Raw genomic sequence first — 26,732 nt, 5'->3', positions numbered from 1 at the left:
ATATGACTGATATTAATTTTCGTGAAAGTAATTAATCAAACAAGAAATAAGAAATTTTCGCGAGACAGATCGAGTATGATGCTACTCTTGTGATATTACCATAAAAATGTATTTGGCGGTCTATATTTATATCTTCATGTTCTGGTCAATAAAAAATTAGAAACCCTTCATGTATGTAAGAATAAATATAGATTTTTGGATGCACTCACTTGATATGGTAGAATGAAATAAGATATGAATCAAATGATAAGTCTATTTTATTCCTATGATGAATATCACAAAAATAAAAGATAAATAAATTACAATTATTTTGTAGGACCGAGTGCTTACCGCTTTATCAAAAGCTATAGCTAGTGTAAGGTCCTGAAATTAATTATCCGGTAATTTTGGCATAATTAGAATAATTATTGAGTTGTAAATTAAAATAATTATTTATGCCAAATAAATTCAAGAAGTGTGTTAAAAATATGTATTTTAGAATATCGGAGTTAAAACGATATAAAAATACATATAGAGATTGAAATAGCACACAAGAGCAAATAAATGCAAAAATTGGGCATGTGTTACTATTTTTTTTAGTAACTAAATATACATATACATACACACAACTTATCCTTGAGAGAGAAGAGGAAGAAGCCAATTTCCCAAACCCATTCATGTAACCCACCTCCATTTTCGTCACTTTCAGCACCTTCAAATTTGAGAGGCCATAACTTTACCGTCCGACGTCGAAATCTCAAACGGTTTGAGGGGTTTTCTTCCCTACTTCAGTAGCTTCGTTTTGAACCATGAATCGCCACTTTTGATGCTCGTTTCAACCAAAATCGAGGCATGTTCGTAGCTGCTGCTATTGGTTCGATTTAGGTGAGATTTAAGTTTAATTCCTTGGAATTTTGTTGTGTGTTGGAGTGGGTTCTAAGCCTTGTGATTTCCCTTTAACTCCAGCTCGCTTTCTGAATTTTTCAGCTCGTGAACAGTAACTCCGACGAGTTTCCGGTGGGTTATCGCCTCGAGACCGCTAGCGACTAGAGTAAACTTGGACCTTGTAAGTTCCTAGTCCGAAATTTTAGCTTCTAAGCGTGATAGTAGGCTGCCGAAATTTGGATTTTTACCCATTTCGATTTAATTTGTTTTCATCGTTCGAATAGCGTTTTATTGACATATTTATTGGATAATTGTTGTAGGTTCGATCATTGGAAATCTTCGAGGTATATTTTGGCGAGCCTATTAATTATATCGAATTGTTGTGTTATATTTAAAGATGTTATAGTATGGTTGTTATCATTGGAATTAATCTAAGGATTATCGAGTTGATAATGGTTGGAATGTAAATAATGATGAGTTGTGGAATTTTTCGGCTTATTTTATTAATTTAGGCTAAGAAAGTTCAGTTGATCATTCTTGAAGTTCATTTTCGTGGTATAGGTATGTTACAGCTCGGTAAAACATAAATTATGTTTAATTGTCATTCTGTGTTACATGGATTGTATTTATGATTTGTTGACTGTTGTAAATTGTTAAATGTCTTCGTTGTGATCTATGTTTATTATTATGACATATTATTGGCATTTAGCATCGGGTATACAGTTATGACATTCATGTTGAGCCCTATCGTTCTTGTAAGCCATTGTTGATATCCGTTGTTATCTGGCAATGTTGTTTATCTAGGGATCATTGCGTGACTAATAGGCCTATACACATGAGACCGTAGATGTGATTGAACAATCCCGTGGTTAGTGCAGCATTTTGAGGTGAGCGCTGGGGTTGTGTCATCTAGTTTGTTATGTTGTGCCATCCTGTTATATTGTATCAGCTGTATGGAGGCCGAGTCAGGGGTATTATTCTAGCACAGCTTGGCATACCTCGCATACTTGGCAGGGCGGTTTAGCTGCATGACGATGTAGCTCCCCTGTGTTGTTGCTCGAGCTTTATTCCAGTTGTTATCGTACCGTTTGTTGGCTCCTGTTATACCGGTCATTCGTTGAGCCTTTCATGCATTGCATATCACATTTCATTATATGATTATGCATGATTTATGTTATTGTTGTTATTGTTGGACTGTTTAATACCAGAATCCTAACCTCAGTTGTTTACTGGGGGGCTACTGTGGTTGCTATTGGGCACCATGGTAGATCTCCCGAGTCGTTTTGCAGCATCAGGCTGAGGTTCCGCCAGTGGAGCTCGGGATTGAGGTTGGATTGCTTGGTTCTGTTCAGTGGAGTCTCCCAGTTAGTCTATATGTATGTCTTAGGTTTGTTTCAGTCTTGTATTGTAGTTTATTTGCCGAGAAGATGTCCCGTGTATCTGTAGTAGTATTTGGTTGTTTTGTGATGTTCTGAGTCGACTCTGTGATGTTTATGATCTGGTGAGTATTTGGTAAGTTTTAATTTCTATTTAGTCCTGACCAGTGCGGCTATAGGTGTAAGGCCCTGGCCCTGTCCTCAGACCCTGCAATCACAGTTCCTGGACCCAGAACAGCTTGGCTCAAGTGGCTACCAGGATTGTAGCCAATATACCTATATGCCAGGAGGTTGAGGGGTCGAATCCTAGGAAGGCACAAACTCCACTTTCCTGGCGTGGAGAAGTCCGATGAGTAAGTGCAAGCTGGTCTGAGTCCAGGAACTGTGATTGCAGGGTCTGAGGACAGGGCCAGGGCCTTACAATAGGTTGTTTAATTTCAGTTTTGTTTTAATGACTTTAGTGGAGTATATTTTGATATAAATTGTTGCTTGAGTTTTTCGGGATGTCCTATTTACGGGGAGGTCATGCCGAAATTTTTCTAGGCCCTGAGGTCCGTTTTAAATTATTTTAAACCTTTTTCCGCTGCAGCTTTAAGTCAAACCATTATTGTTTGATCATTAATTGTCATTAGAGTAAATGGGCCTCGCATCTTAGTATCAGAGCGTAAACTGGGATACGCTCGAACTAGAGTCTAGGACACTCGAGTCTTGGCACTAAAATGATTTTTGCGCCTGTGTATGCTACTTGACAACATGCTTATGTGATTATATGATTTGGTTACTTCCATTCTAATTGTTTTGGTGTTTTATCGTATAGAATGGAAGGAGGTGGAGAAATTCCTGTTGATGAGATTTCTCTAGCTCGAGGTCGAGGTCGAGGTCGTGGACGTGGTAGACCTCGTGTCCGTGTTGTTGATGATACTTTTGTTGAGCAAGCTGCTGATCAGCTAGAGCAGCTTAGGATGGATGAATTAGTTGCGTGTTTCCATTCTATCCATCCACCTCGATTCAGTGGTTCGGAGGGAGCTGAGAAAGCAGAACTGTGGATTTCTGAGATAGAGGAATTGTTTGATTTGATTGAGTATCCTCCAGAGTGTCGATTGAGATTAGCTGTGCATTAGTTGAAAGATCGTGCTAAAATGCGGTGGTCTACTACATTGATGACTTTAGATGCTCAGAGGATTGTTCTATCGTGGGAAATATTCAAGCTGAAATTTAAGGAAAGTTATTGTCCTCCATCATTCTACAATTCTAAGGCTTCAGAGTTTCATAACTTAAAACAGCGCGATATGTCAGTTGCGGATTAAGCGGATACTTTTTATGCTATGCTGAGATATGCTTCTCATGTTGCTGCGAGTCAGGTTGCTGTCGTTGAAAGTTTCATTGAAGGATTGAACAATCATCTGCACCTTTTTGTTTCTACCGGTAAGCCACTGAATTATTTTGAAGCGGTGGAAATAGCAAAAAGGGATGAAGCTAGTCTTAAGAGGAGTGGCAATCGAGTGCCTACCCAACATCATCAGTCGGGGAGGCAAAAATTCAGTTCATCTGGTTGTGCATCTCTTCGTCCACGTGGAAAATAATTTAAGAAGCCTGGTTCTAGTTCTTCGAGTTCAGGGAGTTCAGGGAGCCGTGGTGGATATCGCTATAGTGGACCTTACTGTGATCACTGTGGAGGCAAGCATTTCAGTAATAAGTGTGTTGGAGTTCAAGGGGTTTCTAATAATTGTGGTCGACCGGGTCATTTTTCTAGAGTTTGTCCTAGTAAAACGGGGAAATCAGCCCAGGAAGGTAGTGGAGCTCAAAGTAATAGAATTCCAGCTACATCCCAGTCTTCCCATCAGCCTAGTCGCCCTTCGCATCAGAGCAGAGGGCAAGGTGGTCCAGAGAATCAGTCATCTGTTCATGTATTTGCCTTGACTGAGGATGAGGCTCAGGCAGCTCCAGGTACTGTCATTTCTGGTAAATGTACTCTATGTGGTTTTATAGCACGAGTGTTATTTGATACCGGAGCATCTCATTCCTTTGTTTCTCATGCATTAGTCATTTCGCATGATCTTCTCACCACTAGTATGAATTCCAATCTATCTGTTGCTACTCCGATGGGCAAAATGATTATTACTGATAATGTGCTGTTCAATGCAGTTTTGTTTCATGAAGAAAATGTTCTATATCTGAATCTCATAGTCCTACCTATATGCATGACTTTGATTGTATCGTTGGTATGGATGTTTTGACTGCAAATCGTGCCACTGTTGACTGTTATCAAGGAATATTTCGTTTCAGGCCTAGCTTTGCTCCTAAATGGAATTTCTATGGCCGTGGTTCTCTAGCCAAAATTCCTGTAGTTTCTGCCATTGAGAAGAACCGATTGTTAGATTCTGGTCATGAAGGTTTTCTGGTTTATGCTGTTGATCTATCGCAAGATGAGCGACGGATTTATGATATTCCTGTAGTCCGTGAGTTTCCTGATGTGTTTCCAGAAGAGATTCCTAGTTTTCCACCAGAACGAGAAGTTGAGTTCAGTACCGAATTAATGCCAGGAATGGAACCCATATCTCGAGCACCATATCGTTTAGCTCATGTTGAGCTAAAAGAACTGAAAGAGCAATTACAAGATTTATTGAGTAAAGGTTATATTCGTCCGAGTTCTTCACCGTGGGGTGCACCGATTCTATTTGTCAAGAAGAAAGATGGAACGATGCGGATGTGTATTGATTATCGGCAACTGAATAAGTTTACTGTCAAGAATAAATATACACTCCCTAGGATTGATGACTTATTTGATCAGTTGCAAGGTACTTAGGTGTACTCTAAGATTGATCTCCGTTCTGGGTACCATCAAGTGCGAGTTAGACAAGAAGATGTGCCGAAAACAGCTTTTCGCACGAGATACGGACACTTTGAATTTTTGGTTATGCATTTTGGTTTGACCAATGCTCCTGATGTGTTTATGGACTTGATGAATCGAGTATTTCGTAAATATCTCGATCGTTTTGTGATTGTATTCATCGATGATATTCTTGTTTATTCACTGATGCAGCATGGCAGAGTTGTGGCATTTGGTTATCGTCAGTTGAAACCGCATGAGTCTAAGTATCCTGTTCATGACTTGGAGTTGGCTGCTATTGTTTTTGCTCTCAAGATTTGGAGACATTATTTATTTTGGGAGCAATTTGTAATTTATTCTGATCACAAAAGCTTGAAGTATTTGTTCTCTCAGTCAGATCTGAATATGAGACAGAGACGTTGGATGGATCTTTTGAAAGATTATGATTGTGAGATCCAGTATCATCCGGGAAAAGTGAATGTCATTGCCGATGCTTTGAGTCCTAAGGTTGTTGATATTAATTTATCCTCGATTCATGTTTCTAAGTTACGAGAGGATATTTGCACTTCTGTGTTGGATTTTCAAATCCAATGTAATGCTGTTTGTGTATCTCAGATTTCTGTTGAGCCAGAGTTGATTCAAATTGTAAAATCAGCTCAGAAAACTGATGATCAAGTTCTGAAATCTTATGAGTTAGTATCTCAAGGACACCAATCTGGTTTCTCAATTCACTCAGATGATTCTCTTCGATTGAATGGTAGATTGGTTGTCCCATATATTCCTGAATTGCGTACATCCATCCTTAAAGAAGCTCATTGTACTCGATATAGTATCCACCCAGGAGGGAGTAAAATGTATCATATTCTACGGCCTCAGTTTTGGTGGAAGAATATGAAAAAGGATGTGGCTGAGTTTGTGTCTCGTTGTATGATCTGTCAGCAAGTCAAATCAGAACGAATGAGACCTGGAGGATTACTGCATAGTCTTGAGGTTCCTCAATGGAACTGGGAGCACGTGGCTATGGATTTTGTCACGCATTTGCCACGTACTTCTCGTCATTTCGATGCCATTTGGGTGATTGTTGATAGATTATCTAAGTCGGCACACTTTATTCCGTATGAGAAGACGTATTCGTACAAGAAAATGGATCGTCTGTATATTGAAAATGTTGTGAGACTTCATGGAGTTTCAGTTGCAATAGTCTCAGATCGTGACCCTAGATTCACATCAAAGTTTTGGACTAGTTTCCAAAAAGAAATGGGTACACGACTTGCGATGAGTACTGCGCACCATCCTCAGACAGATGGTCAGACAGAGCGTACAATCCAGACACTCAAGGATCTGCTTCGAGCAGCGGTCATGGATTTTAAAGACAGTTGGCAGGAAGCTTTACCACTAGTAGAATTTTCCTATAACAACAGTTTCCAGGTGACTATTGGTATGGCTCCTTTTGAAGCTTTGTACGGCAGACGGTGTCGATCACCTCTTTGTTGGGATGAATTTGGTGAGAAGCAGTTGACTGGACCTGACATTGTTCAGGAAATGCATGATAAAGTCCAGTTGATTCGTCAGAGAATGAAAGCTGCCCAAGATCGTCAAGCTAGTTATGCTAACAGACGTCGTCGACCTCTAGAATTTCAAGTTGGAGATTTTGTGTTTCTGAGGATCTCTCCGTTTAGAGGTGTTGTTTGTTTGGCATGAGGGGTAAGTTGTCACCTCGTTTCGTTGGTCCCTACGAGATTGTTGAGCGTATTGGGACTTGCGCTTATCGTTTGGATTTGCCCCAATCATTGTCTGGCATCCACGATGTTTTCCATGTTTCTATGTTGCGTAAGTATGAGCCCGATCCGTCTCATGTGATTCAGCCTGATGAGGTTGAACTTGATCCGTCTCTATCATATACTGAGTATCCTTTTGTATCTTGGATCATAAAGATAAAGTTTTACGCAATAAAGTTATACCACTTGTACGTGTTCAATGGTTGGAGGCATGGGGTAGAAGAATCAACGTGGGAAACAGAAGAGAAGATGAGATCATCTTATCCATATCTTATTGATTCTTAGTAATGTATTGTTGGTTTCGTATCGTGTGTAAGATGTATGTGTATAAACAAAAATTTCGAGGACGAAATTTGTTTTAAGGGGTGGAGAAATGTAAGGTCCTGAAATTAATTATCCGGTAATTTTGGCATAATTAGAATAATTATTGAGTTGTAAATTAAAATAATTATTTATGCCAAATAAATTCAAGAAGAGTGTTAAAAATATGTATTTTAGAATATCGGAGTTAAAACGATATAAAAATACATATAGAGATTGAAATAGCACACAAGAGCAAATAAATGCAAAAATTGGGCATGTGTTACTATTTTTTTTAGTAACTAAATATACATATACATACACACAACTAATCCTTGAGAGAGAAGAGGAAGAAGCCAATTTCCCAAACCCATTCCTGTAACCCACCTCCATTTTCGTCACTTTCAGCACCTTCAAATTTGAGAGGCCATAACTTTACCGTCCGACGTCGAAATCTCAAACGGTTTGAGGGGTTTTCTTCCTTACTTCAGTAGCTTCGTTTTGAACCATGAATCGCCACTTTTGATGCTCGTTTCAGCCCAAATCGAGGCATGTTCGTAGCTGCTGATATTGGTTCGATTTAGGTGAGATTTAAGTTTAATTCCTTGGAATTTTGTTGTGTGTTGGAGTGGGTTCTAAGCCTTGTGATTTCCCTTTAACTCCAGCTCGCTTTCTGAATTTTTCCAGCTAGTTTTCTGAATTTTTCAGCTCGTGAACAGTAACTCCGACAAGTTTCCGGTGGGTTATCGCCTCGAGACCGCTAGCGGCTAGAGTAAACTTCGACCTTGTGAGTTCCTAGTCCGAAATTTCAGCTTCTAAGCAGTGATAGTAGGCTGCCGAAATTTGGATTTTTACCCATTTCGATTTAATTTGTTTTCGTCATTCGAATAGCGTTTTATTGACATATTTATTGGATAATTGTTGTAGGTTCTGTCATTGGAAATCTTCGAGGTATATTTTGGCGAGCCTATTAATTATGTCGAATTGTTGTGTTATATTTAAAGATGTTATAGTATGGTTGTTATCATTGGAATTAATCTAAGGATTATCGAGTTTATAATGGTTGGAATGTAAATAATGATGAGTTGTGGAATTATTCGGCTTATTTTATTATTTTAGGCTAAGAAAGTTCAGTTGATCATTCTTGAAGTTCATTTTCGTGGTATAGGTATGTTACAGCTCGGTAAAACATAAATTATGTTTAATTGTCATTCTGTGTTACATGGATCGTATTTATGATTTGTTGACTGTTGTAAATTGTTAAATATCTTCAGTTGTGATCTATGTTTATTATTACATATTATTGGCATTTAGCATCGGGTATACAGTTATGACATTCATGTTGAGCCATATCGTTCTTGTTAGCCATTGTTGATATCCGTTGTTATCTAGCACTGTTGTTTATCTCTGGATCATTGTGTGACTGATAGGCATATACACATGAGACCGTAGATGTGATTGAACAATCCCGTGGTTAGTGCAGCCTTTTGAGGTGAGCGCTGGGGTTGTGTCATCTAGTTCGTTATGTTGTGCGATCCTGTTATATCGTATCAGCTGTATGGAGGCCGAGTAAGGGGTGTTATTCCAGCACAGTTTGGCATACCTCGCATACTTGGCAGGGCGGTTTAGCTGCATGACGATGTAGCTCCCCTGTGTTGTTGCTCGAGCTTTATTCCAGTTGTTATCGTACCGTTTGTTGGCTCCTGTTATACCGGTTATTCGTTGAGCCTTTCATGCATTGCATATCACATTTCATTATATGATTATGCATGATTTATGTTATTGTTGTTATTGTTAGACTAATTTATACCAGAATCCTAACCTCAGTTGTTTACTGGGAGCGTTACTGTGGTTGCTATTGGGCACCATGGTAGATCTCCCGAGTCGTTTTGTAGCATCAGGCCGAGGTTCCGCCAGTGGACTTCGGGATTGAGGTTTGATTGCTTGGTTCTGTTCAGTGGAGTCTCCCAGTTAGTCTATATGTATGTCTTGGGTTTGTTTCAGTCTTTTATTGTAGTTTATTTGCCGGGGAGATGCCCCGTGTATCTGTAGTAGTATTTGGTTGTTTTGTGATGTTCTGAGTCGACTCTGTGACTCTGTGATGTTTATGATCTGGTGAGTATTTGGTAAATTTTAATTTCTGTTTAGTTCTGACCAGTGCGGCTATAGGTTGTTTAATTTCGGTTTTGTTTTAATGACTATAGTTGGAGTATATTTTGATATAAATTGCTGCTTGAGTTTTTCGGGATATCCTATTTACGGGGAGGTCATGCCGAAATTTTTCTAGGCCCTGAGGTCCGTTTTAAAGTATTTTAAACCTTTTTCCGCTGCAGTTTTAAGTCAAACCATTATTGTTTGATCATTAATTGTCATTAGAGTAAATGGGCCTCACAGCTAGTGGTAATGGTGCAACTCAAATCTTTTAAACCACATAGCAGTACAAGCACCATGATTCGATCGCTCTACCAAGCAGAGACAATTATTGCACCCAACAATCTCCCTCTCAATAATTGCACTCTTTGCTATCAATGGGAATCGAACATGTGACCTTGGCTCTGAACCAATTGTAGGACCGAGCTCTTGCCGCTTTACCAAAAGCTATTGTAGAACCGAGTGCTTACCGTTTTACCAAAAGCTATTGTAGAACCGAGTGCTTACCGTTTTACCAAAAGCTATAGCTAGTGGTAATGGTGCAACTCAAATCTTTTAAACCGCATAGCAGCACAAGCAACATGGTTCGATCGCTCTACCTAGCAGGGACAATTATTGCACCCAACATATTTTTTTTATAAAAAATTCATAATATAATTAAAATATTTAAAAAATAATTATTCTAAAATTATTTGCAATTACTAGCATCATCATTATTATTTATTGTTTTACTAACTTTTCCTATTATGAGTTTTACTGTACAAAATTTTCACATTTTGATTTTATCTGTTTGTTTTTGGGATCTTGACTGGAACTTAAAAAAATTCAGTCCCCTCAAATAATAGATCTTACTTTTTTTCAAACATATCGATATTATTTCCATATGAACCCTGTCGTCAAAGAATAGTCAAATAAGGTGGCCAATTGGAGACATCATTTAATGTGAAATTTGTTGCAGCCTTCTTTGAATCTGATTTGAACACGTTTCGCAGCTGAATTTCAGAAATTGTGGATGTTCATACTGGAATGATGCATCTATTCTTCTATAAATAGATGCATCATTCGACATTTCAATGTATCCCATTCACAAGCTTCTTCTTGTGATTTCTTATTTCTCCTATTAGTTCTATAATATTTTTGAGGTGTTTGTTCTCATGTATTAAGAAAGTGTGTGTTCTCTTTGGAAACACACTGAGTGAGTTGTACACCACAAAATATTATAGTGGAATTCTTTTCATCTTGCCCGTGGTTTTTACCCTAATAATTTTTAGGAGTTTTCCACGTAAATCTCGGTGTCCATTTTATTCTTTATTTTCGGGTTCTATTATCTAAAATTCCGCACGTGGGATCAACAAGTGGTATCAGAGCCTTGGTTTAAAATTTCTTAAAATTCTGAATATATGCTCTGTGGTTGCAGCCTAGACTGATCTTCCACATCAGAAAAGATTTTTTTGAGATTTTTTATTTAAGGCGAGATTATTTTGTTCAGTCTACTAAAATTATTGTAGACATAATGGCGGGCAGGTACGAGATAGCAAAGTTCAACGGAAGCAATTTTATGCTGTGGAAAATAAAGATACAAGCAGTTTTAAGAAAGGAGAATTGCTTGGCGGCTATTGGAGATTACAGAGGATAGAAAGTGGAATGGGATGAATGATAATGATGTTGCCAATTTACACTTGGCTATAGCAGACGAAGTATTGTCAAGTATCTCTGAGATAAAAACAGCAAAAGTTACATGGGATACTCTGACAAAGATGTACGAGGTCAAGTCGCTACACAACATGATTTTCCTAAAGAGAAGGCTTTATACTCTTCGGATGACGGAATCCTCATCGATGACCGACCATATCAACATACTAAATACTCTATTTGCCCAACTCACTTCCATGGGGCATAAAATAGCGGAAAATGAACGTGCGGAGCTTCTACTTCAAAGTCTACCAGATTCATATGATCAACTTATCATCAACATAACAAACAATATTCTTATGGGCTTTCTAAGATTCGATAATGTCTTAACTGCGGTTCTCAGAGAAGAAAGCCGGCGCAAGAATAAGGAAGATAAGTTGGTAACATCGAAGCAAGCATAGGCTTTACCGATGATAAGAGGAAGATTTATGGACCGTGACTCCAGTGGGAGCCAAAGACGAGGTAGATCAAAGTCGAGAAGTAAGAAGAAAAATATTTACTGATTTAAATGTGGCGGTAAAAGGCACTTCAAGAAAGAGTCTACGAGTATCGAGAAGAGTTCTTAGGGAAATGTGGCCAGTACTTCAGGCAGTGGTGAAATATTATTCAGCGAAGCAATAACAGTTGCAGAAGGCAGACACAAATTTTGTGACACATGGATTATGGATTCAGGAGCGACGTGGCACATGACATCTCGGAGAGAATGGTTTGATCATTATGAACCAGTCTCAGGAGGATCTGTATTCATGGGAAATGATCATGCTTTGGAAATCGCTGGGGTCGGTACTATAAAAATTAAAATGTTTGATGGCACTATTCGCACCATACAGGAGGTACGACATGTGAAAGGACTGACGAAGAATCTTTTGTCCTTGGGACAATTGGATGACATCGGGTGCAAAACCCGTATCGAGAACGAGATCATGAAAATTGTGAGGGGTACGCTTGTGGTTATGAAGGAGGAAAAAGTTGCTGCAAATCTGTATGTACTTTTGGGAGAGAAACACAAAAAGGCGGAACTAGCTGTTGCATCAATTTGTTCAGGAGAAGAATTAACAGTGTTATGGCATAGAAAGCTCGGGCATATGTCAGAACGAGGGTTGAAAATTCTCTCAGAACGGAAGCTGCTACCGGTACTTACAAAAGTGTCACTACCCTTTTGCGAGGACTGAGTTACCAGTAAACAACACAGATTAAAGTTTGGCACTTCTATTGCCAGGAGCAAAAGCATGTTGGAGCTGATTCATTCGGATGTTTGGCAAGCACCGGTTGTATCCCTAGGAAGAGCGAAATACTTTGTCTCGTTCATTGATGATTTCTCTAGGAGATGTTGGGTGTATCTAACCAAAAAGAAATCAGATGTTTTCCATGTCTTCCAATATTTCAAAGCGCGGGTTGAACTTGAATCTGAAAAGAAAATCAAGTGTTTGAGGACTGACAATGGAGGAGAATATACCGGTGACGAGTTTGATGCATTTTTTCAACATGAGGGCATCAAAAGACAATTCACGATGGCTTACACACCTCAACAGAATGGAGTGGCGGAGCGGATGAACAGAACCTTGTTGGACAGAACAAGAGCTATGTTGAGGACTGCGGGTCTAGACAAGTCATTTTGGGCGGAGGCAGTCAAAACCGCTTGTTATATTATCAATCGTTCTCCTTCAGTGGCGATTGATATGAAGACTCCGATGGAGATGTGGACCGGGAAGCCGACATATTATTCTCATTTGCATACATTTGGAAGTCCTGTGTACGTTCTGTACAATGAGCAAGAAAGATCGAAGTTGGATTCGAAATCCAGAAAATGTATCTTCTTGGGTTATGCTGATGGAGTAAAGGGATTTCGTTTGTGGGATCCTACTATTCACAAGATTGTCATCAGCAAGGATGTTATTTTCGAGGAAGATAAAGTAAAGGGAGACAAAGGCATACCGAATTCAGAAACTACTATTTTTCAGGTGGAAAATAAGACGGACGAAGGTCAAGTTTCTTGTGAAGCAGTACCAGAGCACGAAGAAAACGAACATGTTGATTCTGAGATTTCCAATGTGAGGCAGTCAACTCGAGACAGAAGACCACCAGGTTGGCTTTCATATTATGTCAGTGAAAGCAACATTGCATATTTTCTATTATCAGAGGATAGTGAGCCATCGAGTTTCCACGAGGCTACTCAAAGCTCGGATGTATCTTTGTGGATGATAGCAATGCAAGAAGAGTTGGAGGCATTAGACAAGAATAAAGCTTGGGATCTTGTTACACTACCACAAGGGAGGAAAGCCATTGGAAACAGATGGGTCTATAAGATAAAGCGTGATGGCAATAACCAAGTGGAGCGGTATCGTGCTAGATTGGTGGTAAAAGGGTATGCTCAAAGAAGGCATTGACTTCAATGAAATATTTTCTCATGTGGTTCGGCTTACAACAGTCGGAGTAGTGTTGGCATTGTGTGCGGTGTTTGACTTACATCTAGAACAGCTAGATGTAAAAACGACCTATATGCTCCAGCTAGAAGGTTTTGCGGAAAAAGGTAAAGAGAACTTGGTTTGTAGGTTGAACAAATCTCTGTACGGTTTCAAACAGGCGCCGATGTGTTGGTACAAGAGATTTGATTCCTATATCATGAGCCTTGGATACAACAGACTGAGTGCAGATTCTTGTACATATTTCAAGAGGTCTGGTAATGATTATATCTTTTTGCTGTTGTATGTGAACGACATGTTGGTAGCAGGCCCCAGCAAAGATCGGGTCCAAGGATTGAAGGCATAGTTGGCTGGGGAATTTGATATGAAGGACTTGGGGCCAGCAAACAAGATTCTAGGGATGCAAGTTCACCGTGATAGAAGTAACAGAAAGATTTGGCTCTCTCAAAAAAATTATTTGAAGAAATTCTTGCAACGCTTCAACATGCAAGATAGTAAGTCAATTTCGACCCCTCTTCCTGTTAACTTCAAGTTATCCTCCGAGATGTGTCCTAGATGTGAAGTAGAGATGATGGAGATGTCTCCAGTACCATATGCATCAGCAGTGGGAAGTTTGATGTTCGTCATGATCTGTACAAGACCGGACATTGCTCAAGCAGTGGGAGCAGTTAGTCGGTATATGGCGAATCCTGGATGAGATCATTGGAGCACTGTTAAGAGGATTCTTAGATACATTAAGGGTACCTCGAATGCTGCATTATGTTATGGAGGATCAGATTTTACACTCATGGGCTATGTTGATTCAGATTATGCAGGTGATCATGACAAGAGGAAATCTACTACTGGCTATGTGTTTACACTTGCAGGGGGAGCAGTAAGCTGGGTTTTAAAAATGTAAATAGTCGTGGCGTTATCTACGACAGAAGCAGAATATATGGCATCTACTCAAGCTTGCAAAGAAGTAATATGGATTAAAAGGTTATTGGAGGAGATCAGACACAAACAAGAGAATGTTACTTTGTTTTCTGACAGTCATAGTGTCTTGCACATCGCAAGAAATCCAGCCTTTCATTCCAGAACTAAACACATTGGAATCTAATTTCACTTTGTGCTAGAAGTAGTAGAAGAAGGAAGCGTGGATATGCAGAAGATCTATACAAAGGATAACATAGCTGATTTTCTGACCAAGCCATTGAACACTGATAAGTTAGAGTGGTGCAGATCCTTAAGTGGCCTAGAAGAAACGTAAGTAGCAGGGAATGGTAAGATTGAAAGGATGTGTGGAGATGTGTTTGATTCTCAATCAAATCTCCAAGTGGGAGAAATGTCGGCAAAGCATAGCAAATAAGGTGGCCAATTGGAGACAGCATTTAATGTGAAATTTGTTACAGCCTTCTTTGAATCTGATTTGAACACGTTTCGCAGCTGAATTTCAAAAATTGCGGATGTTCATACTGGAATGATGCATCTATAAATAGATGCATCATTCGACATTTCAATGTATCCCATTCACAAGCTTCTTCTTGTGATTTCTTATTTCTCCCATTAGTTCTATAATATTTGTGAGGTGTTTGTTCTCTTGTATTAAGAGAGTGTGTGTTTTATTTGGAAACACAGTGAGTGAGTTGTACACCACAAAATATTATAGTGGAATTCTTTTCATCTTGCCCGTGGTTTTTACCCTAATAATTTTTAGAAGTTTTCCACGTAAATCTCGGTGTCCATTTGTTCTTTATTTTCGGATTTTATTATCTCAAATTCCGCACGTGGGACCAACAAACCCTTTACAACTAAAATTCCCTAATATATTCATCAATTTTTTTTCTCATTTCTCTATATCATGAACACTTAGAGGTAAACCAATTCTCTTAATTTATATTTTCGAGTTATTATTATTTCGTACGGAAATATTGTTTTAAATTATAATTTCTCAGTTCCCCACTTTCTTCATTTTAGTCTTCCTAAAAGACAATAAAAGCTTTAAACAAAGTTTGATTGCACATCCCTTAAAAAAATTGATGTGAATGGTAAAAGCATTTTTTGTTTTACCTAAAATATTGTTGTTTTAAACTTCCTATCCTATTTAAAGGAATACAATATTAATAATTTTAAATTAAAAATATCTCAGTTTTGGTGATAGCAAATAACATCGAGTTATTTATAGTTCCAACTGCTATTTATTTGTATTTACAAGATTCTAGTTGTGTTGGGTTGTATAAATGCTAAAAAATATTGATTATAATGATAACGAAACTTGTTATTATGTTGCTAACATAATTCATTAAATGTGTAGTTTGTAGATGTCAAGTTGAAAGTAATAAGTCGCTGAAATATAATTTTATCACAACTTAGTTTATGGGAAGCTAAAATTTTTTGATGATATCTCATTGCTCGATAATTTAAATGACAAGAAACGAACACGACTTAACAAAAAACTCAAATTGCTACAAGTCAAACTTCTGATTAGCTCAACCGATTCGGATGTTATATATGTGAAATAGTGGTTGCAAGATCGAGCTGGACGAAGCAGAAAAAACCAGCGACTACCTTGTTAATCTAAATGGAACGATTCAGCATGCGTTACAAAGCTAAGACAGTGATTTACAAATCATCTTCACAAGTTGAAATCTAAATCGGTTCTTAAGATGGTGAAAAATGACGATGAAATTGTTGATTTTGCATTGAATAAGAAAGAGTTCCAGCTTGTATATATAGTATTCCGAGCATCTATATCTCATAAGAACTCTAAATTGAGTGATTTTTTATTCTATGGAAAGCTAAGATAAAACTATACAATATTTATGTTCATCACTTTCTTCGAAAATCAGTGAATCAAGATAAACAATCATCTCGACTTGAACCAGCTCAACTCAAACCGAGTTGATCAAACCAACGAAACAAGTTGATCAACCAGCCCGATGTGGAATAGCCAGCAGACCAAGCTGATCAACCTGCTCGATCCGGAACAACCTGGTCAACAATAAAATTAGCTCGATCTCAAAATATGTCCAGCAACGTGAATATGATTGTTTCAATATCAGAAATCATATAGAACCTTTATAAACGATCATATTCCTATTTCAAAGGTTCATATCATTCTTGGGGGCCATAAATACAAATATTTGAAGATAATATCACAAGTAAATGAAAGGAGAGAATGAGGAAGAACAACTCAACCCAAAAATAAATACCTCGAAGCATTTATTGAAGGGCTGGAGTATGTAAGGGAGCCTAAATAGAGTTATCACCATAGTGAGAAATTTTTCCTTATGTGCGATGATACATTTGAGAAAAATACATTGTAATGATATGTATAGCTGAAGCATTTTATGTGTTCTTTGAAATACCATAATGTTTCATACTAAGTATTTGATTCAACCAAACTGTTTTCATACATTCAACTTGTATTTTCAAATCATTTACAAAATGTTTAATTGGTTTTTTAGAGGGTTATGTTGAGTTTATTCCACTCAATTTAGAACTGTAATTTTTTGATACTCAGTTCATTTTGAACATTTCAAGAAAGAACTATTGTACCTCAACTAGAAGCAAAATATTTTTAAATTTTTTTTCCTCAATTCCTTCTGTCATGAGCACTAATTAGGGGCAAAACAACTTTTTAAATTAATATTTTAATTTTATTACTATTTTCATCTGGAAAATTATTATTTTTACAAAATAAGGTCTACAATTGTCACGCCCCGGGACGGGGGTTGGTTAACACCGGCGTTGCTCTCAAATTTACATTCAAAAACAAGAAGCCTCAGAAGTACAGAATTCAGAAACCAGTCTTTTTATTCATAAATACTGAATATTTCAATATCTGATACAAACTCAATGCCAAATGTTTTACAGCGGAAATGTAAAACCAAATATAACAGTATCTTAATAGATGCAGCGGAATAAACATAAATTAGAACTGATAAGCAATGGCCTTCTTCACCTGCCCCAGAATTGAATCTGCTCTTCTTCTTCTAACTTTTCTTCCTCGTTCTTATCTGAGATGGGTTTGGTGGGTGAGTGATATGGTTGTCACTCAGTAATCAGGGGCGGGAATAACTCCCAGTTTTCGAAATCATTTTAAACAGAAACAGTAATACAATAATATACGGAAAACTCGTATTTTCAGAACAGAAATCAGAATTCAGAAATCACAGGTTTCAGAACAGAAATCAGAATTAGTAAGCATTGAGCACGTTAGTGAATTTCATGGCTAAACTGATATCAGTCCCCTATATGTTCTCTCCTCTAAGGGGTGATGCCAGAATCAGAATCAAAATTCAGAAATGTTCAGAATATATATTCCTACCATTAGTTCACTAGGGAGTTTCAGTGCTTCAAAATCATATATCGGAAATCAAACATACAGAAACTGTGCTTTAAAACAGAATTATCAAACTGATTTCAAGACATTAATATATAAGCCCACTTACAGTAATTTGCTAGAGTTTCGGTTGAAGTCTGCTGGAAATCTGGTTGCTCTCGCTACTGGATTTTACAGCTCGAACAACGAACTCTCGAAAATTTAAGTAATAATCTCAAGATTTGTGTAACACCAATTCAGAGACTTGAGGGTGTTATTTATAGGCCAAAATCTGATTGTTAGACTCCCTATTAATGGCCATAATATGCATTTAACAGCCTTTATTCCATTTTAAATGCTTCAGTTACAAGTCATGAGTTGAATTAGTAATTGTCTGCTGGAATCTCGTTCTTCTCCTGCTGGATTCTATCTGCTGGAAAATATCAACTTCTGAAATATTAGCTGATGCTGGAATTGTTAGCTTCTGCTGTAATTTTCCTTTGCTACTGAATATTGCTAGCTGCTGGAAATATTAACTTCTGTTGGAGTTTTGCATTGCTGCTGAAATGCTGGAATTTTGGGTTCTCACATCTCTCCCTCCTTATGAGAAGTTTCGTCCTCGAAACTTGGCTATACATGATCCTCAAAGAGATAAGGGTATTGTCCTCACATCTTTTCTTCCAACTCCCAAGTAGCTTTTCTTTCTGTGTGGTTGGACCATTGTACTTTGACATATGGAATAGTTCATCTCCTCAGTACTTGGTCTTTGTTATCCACAATTCGAATTGGAATCTCTTCATATTTTAGCCTTTCATTTAAATTTCCTTCAACCAACAGTGGTCCAGCTTCAAGAATATGACTAGGATCGGAAATATATCTCCTCAGCTGCGAAACGTGGAATACATTGTGAATTCTTGACATGTCGGATGGAAGTGCTAATCTATAAGCAAGTGTTCCCACTTTCTCAAGAATTTCAAAGGGTCCGACGTATCTAGGATTCAATTTCCCAGCCTTATTGAATTGGATTATACCTTTCATGGGTGACACTTTCACATATGCCTTTTCTCAAACTTCAAATTCCACGGGTCGTCTCTTCTGATCAACCCAGCTTTTCTATCGATCTTGGGCAGCTTTTTATCTCTTCTTGAACAAAGAGACTTTATCCACTGTTTCTTGGATCATTTCGGGTCCAACGATGGCCTTTTCTCCTACCTCATCCCAATACAGTGGTGATCGACACTTTCGTCCATACAGAGCTTCGTATGGTGCCATCTCAATACTGCTGTGGTAACTATTATTGTACGCGAACTTAATTAAGGGCAGATGTTCGCTCCAATTACCACCGAAGTCTAGAGCACATGCTCTCAGCATATCTTCTAGAGTTTGAATTGTCCTCTCTGTTTGGCCATCGGTCTGAGGATGATAGGCCGTGCTAAGAGTAATTTTGGTCCCCATAGCTTGTTGAAAGCTCTTCCAAAAACGGGATGTAAACCTCGGATCTCTGTCTGATAGTATGCTAGCTGGAACTCCATGTAGTCGTACGATCTCATTCATGTACAGTGTGGCTAGCTTGTCCAAATTATAGTTCATGCGGACAGGTAAGAAATGCGCAGATTTCGTGAGTTTATCTACGATTACCCAGATGCCGTCATGACTTTGTCTAGACCTTGGTAACCCGACAACAAAGTCCATGGAGATATGTTCTCATTTCCATTCTGGAATCTCTAGAGGTTGCAGAAGTCCTCAAGGTCTTTGGTGCTCTGCCTTGACTTGCTGGTACACGTGACACTTGGAAACAAACATTGACACGTCTTTCTTCATTCCACTCCACCAAAAATTTTTCTTCAAATCTCTGTACATCTTGGTACTGCCAGGATGGACTGAAAATTTCGACTTATGTGCCTCAGACATTACTTCTTGTCGAAGGTTATCGATGTCTAGTACGCACAATCGTCCTTTCATCCACAAGATTCCTTTGTTATCTGTCTCGAAATCTGGTGATTTTCCTTCTTTAACTTGCTCTTTTAGTTTCACCAAAGCGGAATCTCTATCTTGACTTATCTTGATTGTCTCTCGAAGACATGGTTGTGCTGAAAGTGATGTTAGGATCACCTTACTCATATTCTTTCGACTTAAAGCATCTGCTACCTGGATGATAGCTTATCGTCAAGTCGTAATCCTTCATGAGTTCAATCCACCGTCTTTGTCTCATAGTTAGTTCTTTTTGAGTGAACAAATACTTGAGACTTTGATGATCGGTGAAAATCTCGCATTTGGCTTCATAAAGATAATGTCTCCAAATTTTTAGTGCTAATACCACTGCAGCTAGTTTGAGGTCGTGCGTTGGGTAATTTGTTCATACGGCTTCAACTACCTTGATGCGTATGCAATCACCCTTCCCTCTTGCATGAGTACACATCCTAAACCTCCTTTAGATGCATCACTGTAGATGGTGAAGTCTTTACCTTCAGTTGGCAATACCAACACCGGAGTGGAGGTATGCTTCTTCTTCAAAGTCTCGAAGCTTTGCTCACATTTTTCACTCCATTGAAACTTAGAGTTCTTCTGTGTGAGCTTGGTGAGGGGTATGGCTATTGAAGAGAATCCTTCAACAAATTTTCGGTAATAGCCTGCTAATCCCAAGAAGCTTTGAATTTCTGTCACATTCTTTGGTCTAGGCCAATCTGAGATTGCCTCTACTTTCTTAGGGTCCACAGATACTCCTGCTGCTGATATTATGTGTCCCAAGAATGTGACGCTCTCTAGCCAAAATTCGCATTTCTTGAACTTGGCGTACAGTTCCTTTTCTCTCAGCGTCTGGCGGGTGAGACGAAGATGTTCTTTGTGGTCTTCTTCACTTGACGAATACACTAAAATGTCGTCGATGAATACCACAACAAACTTGTAAAAAAATGGTTTGAACACCGTATTCATGAGATCCATGAATACTGCTGGAGCATTGGTTAACCCGAATGGCATTACCATGAATTCATAGTGTCCATATCTTGTTCTGAAGGCTGTCTTCGGAATATCGTCTGTTTTGACCTTCAGTTGGTGGTAGCCTGACCTTAAGCCGAGCTTGGAAAAGACCGTAACTCCTTTGAGTTGGTCAAACAAGTCATCTATCCTTGGAAGTGGGTATTTATTCTTGATTGTGATCTTATTCCATCCTCATGCTTCTGTCCTTCTTCTTTACAAATAGGACAGGAGCTCCCCACGGAGATGCGCTTGGTCGGATTTGCTTTTTACCCAACAATTCTTGAAGTTGCTCTTTGAGTTCTTTCAACTCTGCTGGAGCCATTCGGTATGGTGCTTTTGAGATTGGTGTAGCATTGAGCACTAAATTAATCTCAAATTCCACTTCGCGGTCGGGAAGTTCGCCAGGGAGTTCTTCAGGAAATACATCCGAAAACTCTTGTACTACCGGAATCTCTTCTAGCGTAAGTGTGGTTTCTTTCTTTACCTCGCTTAACATAGCTAGGTAAACTTCTTCTTCACTTTTCATGGCTTTCCAAGTTTGAGAAGCAGAAAGAAGAGTCTTTAGTTCTTTTGTCTTACCATGAATAAAAGTTTCTCTTGGTGTAGAGCTTGGATGGTTACCGTCTTTCCATGACAGTCTACTAAAGCATGATTCTTGGCTAACCAATCCTTTCCAAGAATTAAGTTGAATTCCACCATGTTTAGTTGAATCAGGTTTGCCTTGAAATTCTGATTATATATGAGAACATCAATATCCCGATATAGAGTGCGAGTTTCTAAAATTCGGTTTGCAGGAGTTGCTACTCTATATGGTTCTTCTAAGTTATCAGGCTTAGATCCTAACTTCTTGGAAAATCTCTTAGACATGAATGAATGTGTAGCACCACAATCAAATAACACATACGTAGGCATATCATTGATTATAATGGTACCTGCTACGACATCATTTGAGTTGTCAGCTTCTTCTTGAGTAAGAGCATAAACTCGAGCATTTGTCTTGTTTTTCTTAGGCTTGTTTGGAGTTGTTCCTCCTGCTGGACCATTCTTTGGATCTGAAAGAGGGCATTGAGCAATGTGATGGTCCATCTTTCCGCAACAGAAACAAGCTCCAGAATTCCTACGACATTCACCAGTGTGAGCGAATCCACAAGTTTGGCACTTGGCTCCCTCTTTGCTTGATTGAAAAGACGTGGTTCCTTTAGCTGGAACACTGATGAATTGATTGCTTGAAAACCTAGGCCTCTTGAATTGCTGGCCCGATTGGTACTGGCTTGACTGAGGACGTTTGAGTTTGTTCTCGCCTTCACGCCTCTTGATATCATTCTCAGCCCTGATGGCGGCTCCCATCAATTCATCAAAACTATTGGGCTCGATAACGGCAAGGGCAGATTGAATACGACTGTTCAATCCCTTCTTGAAGCAATGCATGATGGTTGGGGAGTAAGTTCCCAATGAGTGGAACTTGGACGAATACTCCACCACTGTCATGTTTGGTTCTTGAACCAAGCTTTCAAATTTTGACAGTTTCTGCACTCGAACTGCTGTCGGGAAGTACTGCTTCAAAAATGCCTCTCGGAACCTTTGCCAAGTGATAGGTCCTGTCCTTACCATAGTTGGTGAGACTCCTTCCCACCATTTAGCTGTTTTATCCACAAGAAAAGGTGTAATCACATCTACCTTGATCCCTTGTGGAACCCCAAGTAGTCGAAGATGATTCTCCATCTCTTTCATCCAATTTTGTCCGACCTCAGGATCCGAGCTTCCATCAAAGTTTGGGACTCTTGCTCTTCGGAGAGCCTCGTAGTACTGTTTCGTCCCATTCTGAGCTGGAGGTGGTGGCGGTGGCTGATTAGCATTAGGATTCACTAATCCTTGTAGCGTGGTTGCCACAATCATGGCTATAGCCATCAAGTCCACCTGACTGAGGCCAATTGTTGGTGGTGGTTGTTGTGCATCTTCATCATTGCGGTTATTGTAATGAGGATTGCGATTGTTTCTAACTGGTCTTCCGTCCATTTCCTACAATGATGAAAGTTCTAAGGTTGATGGCAGAATAGAGACTAAACAAAGGAAGAAAAATGATTGAGTAATTGCTCCAAAAATTAAATATAAAACCAATGGATAAAAATAAATTTTTATTGATTTCCCAAGAAAGTGCAATTACAAATAACCTTTGAAAATGCTAACAAAATGTAAATAGAACAAGTGCTATTACAAAAAGCTACTACTGAATGTCTAATCTATCACTTCTCCCTTTACCAAATCCATAGGATCCTCTTCGACTTCTTCATCTTCTTCGGGATCCTCCTCAGGTTCGTCTTCATGGTTGGCTATTACTGCTTCTAGATGTTCAATATGATCATGCAGAACTGTATTCTGGTCGCTAAGAACTTCAACAGTGTCCTGCAACTCTTGAATCTGAGCATCAGTCTGTTCACTATACTAATTATGCTAGTGCACGAGTTGGTGATTTTGATCCTTAAGTATTTGGATCTTCTCAACTAATGTATCACGTAACTCGATGAACTCTGCAACAGTCTCTTGGGAGGTTTCGAACTCTTCTTGAGTTCTCCTATTCTTCTCTTCTGCCTCATGCAGATAATGAGCATAACGTTGAACATCACCTCTTAAGTGTTCTGCTCGACGCACTAATTCATCTTTGTCTAGCTCTAGGCAGTAGTTATGTTCTTTTAGTTTCTCTAGCTTCTTCTCTAAGCTCTTAATGTAGCTACTCTGGTTAGCCATATCCTACATCCAAAACATGAGAGTGAAGGTTCATAAATGATATCAAGAGTACAAGTCGAACTATATACAATTACTGGAATGAACAGAATCAGTAAGCCTATAACATTTAGTAGAAGAAAATAGCTCAAAAATTTTTCGGTCTCAGAAAGGAGTGAAAATTTTACTAAAAATTCTTCACATCAAGATCATGAAGTGTACCAAATTTATTGCAAAAATACTGAGCCGTTTGGAAATGAAAATTTCTCAAAGTTTCAAAAATCTGGAAAATTTCACGTAAATGATGATATCACTATCTAAACGAAGGATTTTGGGGTTCGTCAGCGGTGCTAGAATGAAAGTTTATTTCTATGTTAGGTTCTCCTCGTCGAGAGCTTTCCAACGCATACTTTTAACAGTAAAAATTCCTCCTGGATCAAAAGTTATGGCCGTTTGAAGTTTGCACGAAAAACACCTCAACTTCCATGCCATTTGCAAGTTCTATTGCATGCGCTTGCTGGAATTCACTGTCTACTGCAATTCTGATGCTTCTGCAATCAGTCTGCTGCTTTTCCAGTGTCTGCTGCTTTCCAGCACTGTTAGAACCAGTCTGCTGCATTCCGAGTCTACTGACCCAGTCTTCTTCAGATCTACTGGTTTCCATCTACTGGTTCTGCTTTCAGACTACTGATTTGATATTACTATTTTTCGGTCTACTGATTATGGTCTATTGGTTTTTCTGTTATCTGCTGGTTCCGGTCTACTGATTTTTGGCCTACTGATTTTTTTTTCAGACATGCTGCTGAAACACTCAGAGCTCTACTGCATTCTGATTTGTTTCCCTTACTGATTTTCCAAATTGTACGTAGTTAGTCTATCTTTTCAGTAGTCTATAACAGTAGTTTATCATCAGGACTATTTTTTCAGAAGTCTATCAGAACTTATTATTTCTAGTTCCTCCTCCCCAGATTATGAAACCTGGTTTGCTCTGATACCACTTCAATGTCACGCCCCGGGACGGGGGTTGGTTGACACAGGCGTTGTTCTCAAATTTACATTCGAAAACAACAAGCCTCAGAAGTACAGAATTCAGAAACCAGTCTTTTTATTCATAAATACTGAATATTTCAATGTCTGATACAAACTCATTGCCAAATGTTTTACAGCGGAAATGTAAAACCAAATATAACAGTATCTTAACAGATGCAGCGGAATAAACATAAATTAGAACTGATAAGCAACGGCTTTCTTCACCTGCCTCAGAATTGAATCTGCTCTTCTTCTTCTAACTTTTCTTCCTCGTTCTTATCTGAGATGGGTTTGGTGGGTGAGTGATATGGTTGTCACTCAGTAAGCAGGGGCGGGAATAACTCTCAGTTTTCGAAATCATTTTCAACAGAAACAGTAATACAATAATATACAGAAAACTCGTATTTTCATCACAGAAATCAGAATTCAGAAATCACAGGTTTCAGAACAGAAATCAGAATTAGTAAGCACTGAGCACATTAGTGAATTTCATGGCAAAACTGATATCAGTCCCCTATATGTTCTCTCTTCTAAGGGGTGATGCCAGAGTAAGAATCAGAATTCAGAAATGTTCAGAATATATATTACTACCTTCACTAGGGAGTTTCAGTGCTTCAAAATCATATATCGGAAATCAAACATATAGAAATTGTGCTTTAAAACAGAATTATCAAACTGATTTCAAGATATTAATATATAAGCCCACTTACAGTAATTTGCTAGAGTTTCGGTTGAAGTCTACTGGAAATCTGGTTGCTCTCGCTACTGGATTTTACAGCTCGAACAAGGCACTCTCGAAAATTTAAGTAATAATCTCAAGATTTGTGTAACTCTAATTCAGAGACTTGAGAGTGTTATTTATAGGCCAAAATCTGACTGTTAGACTCCCTATTAATAGCCATAATCTGCATTTAACAGCCTTTATTCCATTTTAAATGCTTCAGTTACAAGTCATGAGTTGAATTAGTAACTGTCTGCTGGAATCTCGTTTTTCTGCTGCTGGATTCTATCTACTGGAAAATATCAACTTCTGAAATATTAGTTAATGCTGGAATTGTTAGCTTCTGCTGGAATTTTCCTTTGCTACTGAATATTGCTAGCTGCTAGAAATATTAACTTCTGCTGGAATGCTGAAATTTCGGGTTTTCACAACAATGGTCGGTGGATATTGTAAATATATTTAAAAAATTCATATATATTTTTTAAAATGTAATCTTCAACACTTGTCCTAATTCGAATTCTTCCATCATGACTTCTGTATTTATGAAAACCTCTAACAAATATATAGACTTTGTTTGGATAAGTATTTATAAAATATTTTTATAAAAGTACTTTTTATAAAAAAAATAAAAATATTTTAAAAATTGTTTTTAAATAAATATGTGTTAAGACAAATATTCTACAAAAACATTTTTAGAATTGAAAAGGTTTTTGGACAATTATTTTAAAAAACGATTTTAAAGTTAAAATAATCGTAAAGGTGTTTGACAACAATTTAATAAAAATATTTTAATTATCTTTAACCAGCGTTTTTTATTATAAAAACACAAAAAACACCTTTCAATTGTCATTTAAATACTATAATTTGATAAGACTTTTTTAAAAATAGTTTTCAAAAACGTTTTACTATCTTATACAAATACATAATTTAAGTTTTTTTCACTTATAAAATAGTAAAAATGTTTTAAAGTACTTATTCAAACAGAAGTCATACTTTTTCAGTTCCTCACTTTCCTTCATTATAATCTTCCTAAAAGACAATAGAAGCTTTAACTAAAATTGACTGCATATCCCTTAAAAAATGGTGTGGATAGTGATAAAGTTTTTTTTATATGATGTGGGAACCTGCAGCCGCTATCTTTCGATAAATACTGAAAAAACCCCGGACTAGCGCAACAATATGCAAATCACGTTAGCCAGATAAACCATACCGGGAAAGCTTTGTCTGACAAGCTCGTCCGAGAAGGTATTGGTAGTGAGAATCGAACTCCTGACTATTGGTTAAGCACTCACATGCTCTATCAACTCGGACACAAATTTACACATTTTTCAATTTTATTTATTTTTAATTGTATGACATGTCACCTGAATATGTCATCGAAAATTAATGACGTGACGATGGTACATAGTAGACATGTATGATCTAACGTCATCATTCTGAAGAAAAATGATTAAAATTGAAAAATATGTGTAAGCTAGAGGATTACAAATATGAATTTACGGATAACATAATTGAATATGAAAAAAATTCAAGTTATATGACCAAAAATATAATTTATCCTTTTT

The 26,732-nt window shown here is 38.0% G+C and overlaps 1 protein-coding gene and 2 long non-coding RNA genes across 3 annotated transcripts; all 3 read left to right on the top strand.

Annotated features, from left to right (window-relative positions):
• Positions 1-635: 635 nt before the first annotated feature.
• On the top strand, positions 636-3,447 carry LOC142554238 (uncharacterized). Its single transcript, XR_012822152.1, has 4 exons — positions 636-864; positions 967-1,045; positions 1,185-1,208; positions 3,058-3,447. It is a non-coding gene; the product is annotated as an uncharacterized LOC142554238 (long non-coding RNA).
• A 3,320-nt stretch (positions 3,448-6,767) lies between these two features.
• LOC142554806 (uncharacterized) lies at positions 6,768-7,133 on the top strand. Its single transcript, XM_075665484.1, has one exon. It carries the CDS (start codon positions 6,768-6,770, stop codon positions 7,131-7,133), a length of 366 nt encoding a protein of 121 aa, XP_075521599.1.
• Positions 7,134-7,502: 369 nt separating this feature from the next.
• On the top strand, positions 7,503-8,296 carry LOC142552575 (uncharacterized). The gene is made up of 3 exons (XR_012821845.1): positions 7,503-7,732; positions 7,836-7,935; positions 8,076-8,296. It is a non-coding gene; the product is annotated as an uncharacterized LOC142552575 (long non-coding RNA).
• The last annotated feature ends 18,436 nt before the right edge of the window (positions 8,297-26,732 follow it).

The sequence above is a fragment of the Primulina tabacum genome, chromosome 8, assembly GCF_025594145.1.
Source record: "Primulina tabacum isolate GXHZ01 chromosome 8, ASM2559414v2, whole genome shotgun sequence".
Lineage (NCBI taxonomy): Eukaryota > Viridiplantae > Streptophyta > Magnoliopsida > Lamiales > Gesneriaceae > Primulina > Primulina tabacum.
This window is presented reverse-complemented; position numbering and strand designations above follow the sequence as displayed.

Coding starts and splice junctions, on each gene's coding strand:
- LOC142554806 (XM_075665484.1), top strand. CDS start 6,768: ATGAGGGGTAAGTTGTCACCTCGTTTCGTTGGTCCCTACGAGATTGTT.